Consider the following 12581-nt stretch of genomic DNA (forward strand, 5'->3'; position numbering starts at 1 on the left):
TTCAAGGTGCTGTATTAGCATGACCGATGGGGTACCATCAGTGTTGCCACAGCAAATAAAAATAATGAAATGCACATGAAACAAAACAGAAAATAAAAGTAAAATAAAAATCTACAACCATATTACAGACATTTACAACAAAGACATACAATAAAATGTCTTTGAAACAGCATCATGCTGTGCTTTGAGTTCTCGTACAGGACATGTTATACAGATGACCAAGTCCCCGCAGTGGACGCTCGCGGGGAGAGTATCGCTCTGCGCCTTTATATCGCTGCCGGGACGAGCTTCGGACAGTCACGATTGAGGACAATTTCTCACTGTAATCAATCTGCGGAGCTGAAGTTTCCATGCGTAGTACAGAGCGTGTTAAAGGGACCCCTTCTCCGCACGTCTGCGTGAATTCCAGTTCAATTCAAGGTGCTTTACTGGCCTGAGCAATGAGTAAAATTAGTGCTTGCAAAGCAGAGCAAATACAATTAACATAAAAAAAGCTACCGACGTTTACAATACAGACACATGATAAGATATTTATCTTATCTTCTCTCTTACATATATACATTTGGGGCATTGTTGGGAGACAGGCTCATTGTTCCTCAGGCTGGGACAGGAGATCACATACTAGGCTGCCAGTTCAACTGAGTTCCCTCCTCCCTCTCCCAGTAGGACTGGGAGTTGTTGTGTTTCTGGCAGGTGTGGGAACTCTGGGATTAGATCTGTCAATCTCGCTAGGCAGCCAGACGTCATCGAACCCCTTACACGTTTTCAACTGTGAGCCCCTCATCGCCTGCAGAAAACTACATTTCCCGTCGTGCCCCCCCGGGTAGGACCCCGTAGAGAGGCAGGCGCCTGCGCGCCGGGCTTCCGGGCGTCTCGGAGCTTCGAACGCCACGTCTTCTGACGTCACTGCCGCACCTGCGCAGCCATCTTGGATTTCGGTGGAAAAAAAAAAAAAAGGGAGTCAGACGAGGCGACCGGAGAAGAAGGAATTTTTTTTTTTCAAGGAAAAAATAAAAAAAGAGAAGGAGGGGATTTAAAAAAAGAGGGTGTCGGCGGGGAGTCATCTACAAAGAACCCGACATCAGCGGTAATACTGAAAGCTCCGACGCGGGGAGAGCGGTGTGTCGACACGGTCCGACGTCTTTTATTGAAACAGACGAGACCGGACGGAGCCGAAGCGCAGACAGCCCGCAGGAGAGACCGGAGACCGACCGTGCCCGAAGCGCCATGAATCCCGAATAGTGAGTAACCCGTCCCTCCCCGGACACCGGTCTCTCCGCTGCGGTACCGGGCCGCCGCTCCCCTCCCCCGTCCGCCGGGACCAGACCGGCTCGGTGGGCGGAGAGCCCCCGTGGGTCGCGTTTCCGGGCCCGGCCTGGGCAGGACCCTCGCTGCGCCGGCCCGGCTGGGCACGGCCCGGTCTCGCCTTCGCCGGCGAGGCGTTGTTTTGGTCTTGGGAAGATCTGAAGCTCTCTCTCTCGTGTGTGTGTCGCTGTTCGTTTTTAATCCCCCATCCCTTCGGTGAAGGCTGGGCTCGAGTGATTGACCCAAACCGAAACCGGTCCGGTCTGTCCTGTCTGTGCGGTCTGCCGCTCACCTCCCTCCTGGGAGTTTTTTTAAGACGAGCGACTTGCATCGAAGTGTGAAAGAGATCTTTTCCTCTATAGATATATATATATCCACACACACATATAAACAACAACAAAAAAAAACCTGCTCAGTCCCCCGGATGTCTCTGCCTGTCCTGTCAGAAGGCGAGTGAAAGCACACGGCTCGTCTTCAAGGGGAGATTCCCAGCCCTGGACCCTACTTCTCAACGGATTTCTGTGGCAGGAAGTGAGAGTGGGGGGGGGCGGGGGGGATGCATTTTACTGATGCGCATGTGTCCACTCCTGGAATCTGGACCGGAGACTGTAATATCTGGACTCCCTCCTGGTCCTACAGAGCCAGATGGGTCTCCTGGTTGCCATGCCAACCTCCCAACCTAAACCCCCCCCAGGGGCCTCCTCACTTCCCCGCGAGTCGGGGCTGGGGAGGGGGAGACGCGCGGGGCTCCGGCCCTCCGGACCAGCGAGCGCGGCGGGCGGGCCCGGGTGGGCCGGGTGGCGCCGGCCGCCTGCGTCCACACCGCCCGTCCCGTCCCGTCTCAGCCTCCTGTGTGTCCCCTGTCTTGCAGTGACTACCTGTTCAAGCTGCTCCTGATCGGCGACTCTGGAGTGGGCAAGTCCTGCCTCCTGCTGCGGTTCGCGGTAAGCTCTCACGTTCCGAGCCCCCGGAATCGGTCCTGGCCCTCTTTCCCAACGGGTGCCTTCCTGCGGCCTCCGATCCCTGCTTGGAATAATAATAATTGCTAACACTTATATAGCGCTTTTCTGGACACTCCACTTAGAGCTCTTTCCAGGTCAGGGGGATCCCCTCCACCCCCAGCAGTGTGTACCCCCACCTGGATGACGCTCCAGTCCGCTACCCACACCCCAGCTCTCAGTGGGGAGGAGAGCAGAGTGATGGAGCCAGTTCAGAGAGGGGGGTTATTGGGAGGCCAATGGGAAATCTGTCCAGGACGCCAGGGTTGCACCCCTACTCTTCTCGAGAAGCGTCCTGGGATTTTTAACGACCACAGAGAGTCAGGACCTCGGTTTTACGTCTCATCCGGCGCCTGTTTACAGTCTAGTGTCCCCGTCACTATACTGGGGCATCAGGACCCACACAGACCGCCCTGCTGGCCCCACTCACACCTCTTCCAGCAGCAGCCTTAGTTTTTCCCAAGAGTCTCCCCTCCAGGTACTTATCAGGCTCACACCTGCAAGAGCTCCAGTGGGGCTGCCAGCTGGGAGTTGCAGAGTGAAATGGCTGCTGGTTCTAAGGACAGTAAGGGGGGTGGAGATTTCTCCCACGGAGCTGCTTGTTAATCAACCTGTGCCACCAGCAGCTGTATCACCTGTGCTGCAGCTGTATCTCACCCCCAGCACCTGGAGGGGAGACTCCTGGGAAAGCTCAGGCTGCTGCTGGAAGAGGTGTCAGTGGGGCCAGCAGGGGGCTTTATTGTAAGAGGGGAAAAAAAGCACATGACGAGAGGAGACAGTAATAATATTGTGATCCGGGTGTGTGGTACAAGCAAAGGGGGCAGACGCAGAACCAGTTCAACAAAAGCCCTTCTGAAGAAGAAGGTTTTGAGTCTGAGGATTTGAAGGCGCTCAGGGAAGGGGACTCTGATATCCTTGAGGATCTTGAGGATAGAATTCCGGAGAGTAGGGACACAGCAGGAGAATCCTGCTGATGTGAGTTTCGAGCCAGACCTGTCGCCCATGGCGTGTAGATGTGGGTCAGTGTGGATTTAGATGTGCAGTGTAACCAGGCTGGGGGGACAGGCAGGGATTTAGACTAATGAAGGTTGTGAGGTGGGGGGGTAGGAGGCCTTCAGACCCGAGGTGGGACCACCTCAAGGCTCAGAGCCGCCCCCCAGTCGCCCGTGCCTGTTTCAGACACTGGGGGGTCGACCCAGGCGGCGCCGTTTCGACTGACCCCCCGGCCTGTCCCATTTCAAACAGGACGACACGTACACGGAGAGCTACATCAGCACCATCGGGGTCGACTTCAAGATCAGGACCATCGAGCTGGACGGGAAGACCATCAAGCTGCAGATCGTGAGTGAGGGGCCGCCGGCACCCCCGCGCCGGAGGGGAGCAGGCTCACGCGCGGATCGGAGGGAGGGAGCGAGCGCCACAGCGGGCTTTTGCGAGAGGCTGGGATCTGACATATAAGAGGGGCGCTTGAAAAGGCCGAAGCGCCATCCAGCCCGTTCGGTTCTGTGCCTCTAGAATCCCGTACGGCGTGCCCTCTGACCTCTGTGAGCCCCAGCCCTGCCTCCCCGAGGGGGGGGGGGGGCAGTTGAGAGCAGCCAGTCGAACCCTGGACCGCCTGTGTACAGAGAGGTCCCCTCCCTCCAAAGCTGAAATCCAGCGCTGGCGGTGTGCGGTACTCGAGATTCGCCAGCGGTCTCTTTTGCAGGGTGACCAGCAGCAATGCAAAAACCTATCGCTGAGAAACGTAGGCGTGTTGCGTTTAAAATGGCGGAGTCTGATGACAGGCGTGCAGGGAGTAGACACTCCGACAGGGAGCAGGATCCCTGCGGTCGCCCACACCTGCGCAGCGTCCTTGCTCGGTAGATTCGCACACTACCCTGTGACTCACGTGTTTGTGACTGCTGGCTGAGACTGCGGGGATGATTGATGACCGACTGGTCTTCCTCTCCGTCTCTCCTGGTTCTCCCTCTCCTCTCCAGTGGGACACGGCCGGCCAGGAGAGGTTCCGCACAATCACCTCCAGTTACTACCGGGGGGCTCACGGGATCATCGTGGTGTACGACGTCACGGACCAGGTGAGCACCCCTCTCCTTGCCTTCGCTCGCCGAGAGATTCCTCCCAGTCTTCGCTGGCTTGCCCGAGGTGTCGGACGGGGGGGGCGGGGGGGCAAAATGATTTTCCCGGATTGCTCCACCACCAGTCAGCAGGGGCGGGTCTGCTTCCCAGATGGTGCTGTGATGTCTCTTGCTGAAACGGGCTCTCCTCCTCTCCCCCCCCCAGGAGTCCTACAGCAACGTGAAGCAGTGGCTGCAGGAGATCGACCGCTACGCCAGCGAGAACGTCAACAAGCTGCTCGTGGGAAACAAGTGCGACCTGACCACCAAGAAGGTGGTGGACTACACCACAGCCAAGGTGAGCGCCGCGGGCACCCCTGACTTCCTGCTTTCACAGAGCCCTTCTGTGGACCGGGGCCGGAGCCCCCAGTGTACCAGGACTGTCCTACTGGACCGGGACCGGAGCCCCCAGTGTACCAGGACTGTCCTACTGGACCGGGACTGGAGCCCCCAGTGTACCAGGACTGTCCTACTGGACTGGGACTGGAGCCCCCAGTGTACCAGGACTGTCCTACTGGACCGGAGCCCCCAGTGTACCAGGACTGTCCTACTGGACTGGAGCCCCCAGTGTACCAGGACTGTCCTACTGGCCTGGAGCCCCCAGTGTAACAGGACTGTCCTACTGGACTGGAGCTCCCAGTGTAACAGGACTGTCCTACTGGACTGGAGCTCCCAGTGTAACAGACTGTCCTACTGGACTGGAGCTCCCAGTGTAACAGGACTGTCCTACTGGACTGGAGCCCCCAGTGTAACAGGACTGTCCTACTGGACTGGAGCCCCCAGTGTAACAGGACTGTCCTACTGGACTGGAGCCCCAGTGTAACAGACTGTCCTACTGGACTGGAGCCCCCAGTGTAACGGACTGTCCTACTGGACTGGAGCCCCCAGTGTACCAGGACTGTCCTACTGGACTGGAGCCCCCAGTGTACCAGGACTGTCCTACTGGACTGGAGCCCCCAGTGTACCAGGACTGTCCTACTGGACTGGAGCCCCCAGTGTACCAGGACTGTCCTACTGGACTGGAGCCCCCAGTGTAACAGGACTGTCCTACTGGACTGGAGCCCCCAGTGTAACAGGACTGTCCTACTGGACTGGAGCCCCCAGTGTAACAGGACTGTCCTACTGGACTGGAGCCCCCAGTGTAACAGACTGTCCTACTGGACCGGGACTGGAGCCCCCAGTCTATAAGACGTCATGAGCTCTTTGAACCTGCAGCGCCATGCCCCTGCCTCTCTCTGCTCGCAGGAGTTTGCGGACTCGTTGGCCATCCCCTTCCTGGAGACCAGCGCCAAGAACGCCACCAACGTGGAGCAGGCTTTCATGACCATGGCGGCCGAGATCAAGAAGCGCATGGGCCCCGGGGCCACCGCGGGGGGGGACAAGCCCCACCTCAAGATCGAGAGCACCCCGGTCAGGCAGTCTGGGGGGGGCTGCTGCTAGAACCACCCCCCCCCCCCCCTCATGTACCCCCTTGTACCCCTCTCCCTCTCGGATTGAAACGCCCCCACTACCCACCCTCCCCATCTGCGCAGCCGGGATCCCCGCTTCACCCTTACCCTTTGAATAAGGGTACCCCAAAAGTGGGTTTTGGGGGGGGGGGGGTGGAGGGTTGGGCGGTATGCTTTAGTGAGGTCCAGGCTATGACCCTCCCCTCTGACCTCTGACCTCTGACCCCTGTCCCTCCCCCCAGCCCACGAACACAGCATGGGTGTGGGCTTGACGCGTTGTGGGTGAGCTTGCCCAGACGGAACGGGGGGGGGACATTGCCTGGCTTGTCCCCCACGGCCTGCACCCCCTCTCCCACACGCGCGCACACACACACACACACAGACGCGCAGGGGCCGGGGCAGGCCGGCTGTGGGAGAATCTGGTGGGGGGAACGGGGGGTGGGATATAGAGGTCTCCCGTGAGGTGGATGGGGGTTCAGGGGGGGACCTAGAAAATACACTGAACCTCATAAAACCTCCCCCCGTCCCCCACACACACACACACACACACACACCAGGGAGAGAGAGAAAAGAGAGTGGGATGTTCAGATTTAGGCTCAATATGGGAATTTTTTTTACCAGCTGGAGGGAGAGGAAGGGAATTAGTGGGTACAGGGGGCGATCTGGGGGCCTCACATCCCCGATCCCCCCGCGGAGGAAGTGAGGAGGAGGAGGAGGAGGGAGAAGAGGAGGCCCCCCAGGTAGTTGGAGAAAGTGGGGTGGGGTTTGGGCTGGTTTGGGGATTTTGGGGGGACTGTGGGGGTGGGGGTGGGGTGGGGAGAGGGAGGCTGCGTTAAAGGAGGTGGGACCTTGCGGACACTGAAGTGACCACAGCAGCACGAGCCGCAGGGACAGGTCAGCGACAAGCTCGGCTGTGTCCAGTGCCCTCGTCTTCACCGCCCCACCCAGCTTCCTTTGTCGTCGTTACTGTCGTCCGTCGTCGTCGTCGTTGTCATAGTTTTATTTTTTGGTGTTTTTATTAACTGTGATTTTTTTTTTTAACCTCTGGATTTTACTTTTCTAACCTCTGGCTTTGTACAGTTCCTGGGTGGCGATGAGAGGGCTGGGGGGGAGTAGTTTAAGATAATGTGGTCCTTTTCTCCGGTCGGACTGTCTCTGTGAAAGGCCTCTTCTGGCTGAGCTGCGTATATATATATATAAATATTTATGTGCGTGAGTGTGTGTACATATTTTATTGTGTTGCCCTGCCCTACGTCCGACGACGCCTGTGCGTGTCAAGATGCGTGACCTCGCGCGCGTGGGCAGACGCTGGTTGGCGCCGACTTGGCGCAAGTAAGAGCTATGCCTCCTGGGAAGGGTCGCCCCCCCCAACCCCCCCGTTCGGGTGCCGCAGAACAGGGCCGACCCCGTCCCCACCGACCCCCAGCGCCTGCTTTCAGCTCACATGGGTGTGAGACGGTCTTGTCGCGGCTGGAGTTGGCGGGTGGGGGGGGTCTGTGACGGCTCGGGCGCAGAGCCGGTCCGGACACGCAGGGCAGCCGTGGCGCCGGAGAGCCTGTTGGGTCTTCCGGGTTCAGCTCTTCCGATCTGCTCTTCCGGTGTGGGTGTGTGTGTGTGTGTGTGCGTCTGAGCGCGCGTCCCGTTGCGCGTGGGGGGGCGGCGGTTTTGCTCGCGGCTGCCGGGGGGGGCGGGGGGGGGCAGAGGGAGCCGTGGAGGGACTGGTCCCGGGAAGGAGGAGACCGGATATGAACTCCCGAGTTCTCTCCTCTGCCGACGGGGCCCTCCGTGTCCCCACTCTTTCCCAGGGCCGATTTCTGGGGGTGGGGTTGTTGTTTTTTTAGATCCAGGCGGGATGGAGGAGGGGTGGGCACCGCCAGTCGGATCTGGCCCGGTTCACCAGGGTTAGGGGTCCGACTGAGTGATTGTGGGCCGGGCTTGACGGAGGGCGGAGAGCCAGCAGCTCTGCAGGGACCGGGGCCACACGAGCCCCCTTTCGGGGCTCGGCGTCCCTCACTTTATTAAGACTCTTTATGGGGGTTACCTCTTGGGGGGGGTGGGGGGCTGTGGGTCGTTCGTGCTGGTAGTAGCCCCTCTGTCCTCAGTCGCCGATCTGCGCCCCCCGGGGGGCTGGTGAGTCTCGGGGGGCTCCTGGATCCGTGAGAGCATAGCGCCCAGGTTCTGTGTGCCGTCATCGCGGACGGAGACTTGTCCACAGGCCGGCCCGCAGCTGTTCGTTTGGTTTGTTTTTTTGCTCGGGAGCTGTTGCGGTTCTGGTGGGTCGGACGCTCAGGTCGGGGGGGGAGGCGGGCTGTTTGGAGAAGGACGCTTTAGTGTCCCCCCCCCCCTCTGCGGTGCTCCTGTTGGCCGGCGTGTCTCCTCTGCGGATGCCACCACCCGGACGTGACGTTTGAGATGAGTCGTCCGCTGTGGGAGGGAAGATCTGACGGGGCAGGGCTGCTCAGCGCGAACCCCAGAGCATTCTGGGTTTTCCTGTGGGGGGGGGGTGGGGGCAACTCCAGCACCGTAGACGGACCGTAATGTAAATGGCTAAATTATTTACTTTTTTTTGGGGTGTGCTTGGTGGATGAGCTGATTTCCAGCGGCGAAACGGTCGCACGTCTCCGTTCGCACGTCAGCTCGATTGCTGCTTCCCTCCAAGCCCTTGAGTAGCCTTCACAGGAGGGAAATGCAGATTTAAAATCTGCTCAGAAGAAGAGAATGGAGGTTTCTTCCACCTCGATTGAGCCACGAAGCTACGGGCCGCGGCTCCGGCCCAGCTCGCCCCCCCCCGGGCCCCCCCGGGCCCTGGCTGCCATTCCAGATGAGCTCAGAAACTTGGAGCCGGCGACCGGCGGGTTTGTGGCCGCGTCGGCCCGGTTTCCGACTCCGGTCAAGGGTTCGGGCCGCAGTCCAGGCCCCGAGGGGATAACGTGGCCCAGACACACAGCCACCCCCCACCCCCGAAACCGCGGGCACAGCTGGCGAGCGTGGCGAGGCAGAGCGATACGGGGGGGGGGGGGGCGGCAGCCAGCGGGGGCCAAGTCCGCACCACCACCCCCGAATCCTTGTGCGTGTTATTTTTTAGTTTTCCAGACATTCCAGAAGCTGTTCCGATCCCAGATTCCCCGTGCCACCGGAGCACCCCGAGCGTAGCTGAACTACCACCCTCGACACGGAGAAATAAGACGCACCTCGGGCCGTCCCCCCCCCCCCCCCCCCCATGCAGGGCACGAGGGGGGCTTGGGTGGGGGTCCCGGGACACTTGCCAGAAGGAGGGAGGGCCCGGACACACCGAGATCATGCCTGAATCCCCCCCCCCCCCTCATCCTCGTGTCGTCTCCGTCTTGATTGTTGGAGTCGGTAGAACGGACCGCCCCGTCTCGCGCCGGCCGGACCTCGTCTCCGGCCCGCCGGGGAGGGCGAGGGCAGGTGGGGGTCAGCCCGGCACAGGGGCCGCTGTCTGCTGTGTCCAGGACGCGGGGGGGTGGGGGGGGGGAGAATCCTGTTGTTTTGTACACTTCACTTGCTGTCTCTTTGCCAAAATAAAGACGTACTTGTATTCTACGCGAACGGCCAGCCGCGCTGGTGGGTCTTGTTTTCTCTCTCTCTCCTCCTCACTCCCTCTTCCCTCCTCTCCCCGATCCTGGGCCTGCTGCCCCCCCGCGCCCGGGAGCCTGTGTTCCACCCGCGCCTTCGGTCGCCTAGTCCAGCCCTTCCTTGACTTCATAACGGGACGGGTGTGAGCCGTCTGTTCCCAGCCCTCACACGCGCTGGGGCTGTAGCAGCTGGGTGTGGGATGTGCAGTAAGATCCCAGCCCTGGCACCAGAGGCCAAGTGCAGACGCTCCAGCGACGCAGCTGCTGAGGGGCCGTCAGGCTGCAGGTATCGCCTGAGGGAGGGGGGCAGCAGGAGCAGTATTGGAAGCCACGGCTCCAGGTTGTTGGTTTGTTTTGCTTTTGTAGTTCGAGTAGGCAGCTGTGTCGAGGAGAAGTAAAAGATTTATTCCGGGCTGAAAAGAGAAGAAAGGGAAACGCAACGTTTCGGGAGCCGAAGAAGGCTCCACAGCCGAGATGTTGTGTTCCTGTTCTTCTCTTTTCGGCCTGGGATAAACCTGCGCCTGTTCCCTGTTTTCCTTTCGTCCACGGCCGTGCCATCGGCCGTGCGTACGATAGAGACATCTTTAGAAGAGGGAGGCAGATAAAGGAGGCCGTTGAAGGGTGGATGGGTGTCTAGGCAGCCCTGTCTGTGTAGGTCCTGCCCGAGTGGAGGATGGCTCTTTCCATCTTTCCCCTGTGTTTCCTGCCACCCGACCTCTGGGCGGTCCCCGTTAACCTCATCGCCTTCTTAATTAGACCCTTCTAACGATTTGTCTCAAGCTCTTCTGCGGTGGATGACACAAGTCATGTGCTTCCCTCAGGATAAAGTGACCTATAAATCACCCTGGAGCGGGGTCGGAGGTGTTAACAACTGCGCAGCTCATTCATTCATTCATTCATTCATTCAACTGGGAATGTCAGGCTAGTAGACGCCTGGCCTCCAGGAGCGGAGTGTGAGACCCCCGCTGTAGTTCGGCTGCACGGCAGTCCGATCCACTCCGGGTTTTCGGCGGCTGCTCGCAGTCTTGCGTAGAAAGCCACTGTCGGGTGCCTGGGTGAGCTTCGCCTGGGTGGGGATCGGCTTGCATGCCAGCCTTGGTCGGCTTCGCCGTCCCTGTACGGTCTCTCCTCGGGGCCGGGCGGGGAAGGGGCAGCTTCTCCGGCTTCCTGTGCCGCCTGGAGCTGCGAAGCGGGAGAAGGAGCGTCGCGCCGCACCAGCCGAACCTTTTTTTTAAAAAGAAAAAGAAAACCGCCCTTCCCTCGGCGTTGGTGTCGCACTTATTATCGTCCTCCGGGCACTTCCTGTTGTGAGCAGTGGCCCGACAGGCAGTTTGGAAGGCTGTACTGCGGGCTCTGTAAATTGGTAGGAAGGGGAGCTGTGTGTAGCTGGACCATGTGCACAATTGGTGAATGTATCATAAATGGAATGAACTGATCGCAGAGAACTTTATTTAAAAAATGACAAGGGTTTTTATTTCCTGTCGAACTGCAAAAAGGCCCCTTTGGCGCCCTCCTCAGACCACCCTTCATCACCGTCCCTGATCAATGCCGCACATCCCCTGGGTTTTCCACTGGGAAACCACTGGCATCCCTTTTGCTCTGTAATAACACCCGACGAAAAAAACTCAAGAGTCTTGAGCTGGTCTTCTTGTGTGTCTTAATTCTGTCTTTTCCATGGACTCGCGAGAGTCGTATGATGTTCTGCTGTAGGGGAAAATAAATGACTGAATTGTACAGTGTGAAAGAAAAACACGGTAACACCCAGCCCGTGTTGTGTTTGCGGTTTATTTGTGTTTCTTCTGATTATGTAAATATGAAGCACTAAAGACACTTGATCCGTTCTTTTTGTCGTCCTTTGTTTCCTGGTTGACTGACGTCCTTCCTCTGCTGCAGAACAGGGTACGCAGTGATCATCAGTCATGTGAGGGGTCAAAGGTCATAGAGCTCAGCTCGCGTCCTGATTGAGGACCTTTGGCTAAGGTTGAGCTACTCAAGTCTTGTTTAATAATCGTTGTAATTCCTTGCGCTTATATAGTGCTTTTCTGGACACCACCACCAACAGCAGCAGCCAGAGAGCACCAGCACACTCCCCACACCCCAGCTCTCAGCGGGGAGGAGAGCAGAGTGATGGAGCCAGGTCAGAGAGGGGGGTTATTAGGAGACCGTGACTGGTCAATGGGAAAGACAGGACACTGGGGTAACACCCCATATTCCTTTCGAGAAACACCCTGGGGTTTTTTATGATCACAGAGAGTCAGGACCTCGGTTTTACGTCTCATCCGAAGGACGGCGCCTGTTTACAGTCTAGTGTCCCCCGTCACTATACTGGGGCATCAGGACCCACACAGACTGCAGGGTGAGCGCCCCCTGCTGGCCCCACTCACACCTCTTCCAGCAGCAGCCTCAGCTCTCCCAGGAGTCTCCCCTCCAGGTGCTGGCCTGGCTCACGCCTGCTGGGCTCCAGTGGGCTGCCGGTGGTGAGCCACAGGGCGATGTAGCTGCTGGTTTAACAAGCACCCATGGAGGAGAAGAGAGACTTGGTGAGTTTCACACTGTTCATTCGGCAGTCAGGAGCTCACCGGTCCCCAGGGATCTCATCCGAAAGACGCCGGGGTATCGACTTCAGCAGCATGGCTGGGCAGCTTGTTCCCCTCTCCCACCACCCTTTGTGTGAAGAAGTGCCTCCGGGCCTGTCTGGAGGATGTCATCCAGCTGTGTCTTGAAAGTAGCCAGAGCATTGGCTCCAGCAACATGGCCGGGCAGCTTGTTCCACACTCCTACCACTCTTTGTGTAAAGACATGACTGCTGACCCGACTGAACAGTCTCCTCCAGGTGTTTCTTGAAAGAAGTCAGAGTGTGGGCTTCACGAGCTGGGCAAGTTTGAAGTCTGTCCGTCGTCTGTGCTGTGAATAAGACACTGGTTTTACTGCCCTGTGGAGGAGGCGGAGGTCAGGAGGAAGCACCTACAGCAACACGCAGGGGATGTGTCGCCCTCTCAGCCGAGCGAAAGCTCAGATGTCTGAGCTGGTGTTTGCTGCTGCCCCTCCCGAGACACCCCAGCTCCTCACTGGGCAGGGAAGCAGATCAGCCGCATGTGTATCTCCAGCAGTAAGACAAAC

At 58.7% G+C, this 12581-nt stretch overlaps 2 protein-coding genes across 2 annotated transcripts; one reads left to right on the plus strand and one right to left on the minus strand.

Annotated features, from left to right (window-relative positions):
• Positions 1-1017: 1017 nt before the first annotated feature.
• Positions 1018-11302, plus strand: rab1ba (zRAB1B, member RAS oncogene family a). The gene is made up of 6 exons (XM_069180507.1): positions 1018-1241; positions 2177-2249; positions 3549-3644; positions 4283-4378; positions 4584-4715; positions 5663-11302. The coding sequence occupies exons 1-6, from the start codon at positions 1228-1230 to the stop codon at positions 5855-5857; spliced, it is 606 nt and encodes a 201-aa protein (XP_069036608.1). The 5' UTR covers positions 1018-1227; the 3' UTR covers positions 5858-11302.
• LOC138224084 (uncharacterized) lies at positions 6537-8031 on the minus strand. Its single transcript, XM_069180361.1, has 3 exons — positions 7907-8031; positions 7310-7827; positions 6537-6658 (listed from the first exon to the last, which is right to left on the minus strand). Exons 1-3 carry the CDS (start codon positions 8029-8031, stop codon positions 6537-6539), a joined length of 765 nt encoding a protein of 254 aa, XP_069036462.1.
• Positions 11303-12581: the final 1279 nt, after the last annotated feature.

The sequence above is a fragment of the Lepisosteus oculatus genome, chromosome 18, assembly GCF_040954835.1.
Source record: "Lepisosteus oculatus isolate fLepOcu1 chromosome 18, fLepOcu1.hap2, whole genome shotgun sequence".
NCBI classification, from domain to species: Eukaryota; Metazoa; Chordata; class Actinopteri; order Semionotiformes; family Lepisosteidae; genus Lepisosteus; species Lepisosteus oculatus.

Coding starts and splice junctions, on each gene's coding strand:
- rab1ba (XM_069180507.1), top strand. Junction 3,645..4,282: donor AGACCATCAAGCTGCAGATC/GTGAGTGAGGGG, acceptor TCTCCTCTCCAG/TGGGACACGGCCGGCCAGGA. Junction 4,716..5,662: donor TGGACTACACCACAGCCAAG/GTGAGCGCCGCG, acceptor CTCTGCTCGCAG/GAGTTTGCGGACTCGTTGGC.
- LOC138224084 (XM_069180361.1), bottom strand. CDS start 8,031: ATGCTCTCACGGATCCAGGAGCCCCCCGAGACTCACCAGCCCCCCGGG. Junction 7,828..7,906: donor CCCCCCACCCCCCCCAAGAG/GTAACCCCCATA, acceptor CGGTCCCTGCAG/AGCTGCTGGCTCTCCGCCCT. Junction 6,659..7,309: donor CAAGACCGTCTCACACCCAT/GTGAGCTGAAAG, acceptor CCACCCCCACAG/TCCCCCCAAAATCCCCAAAC.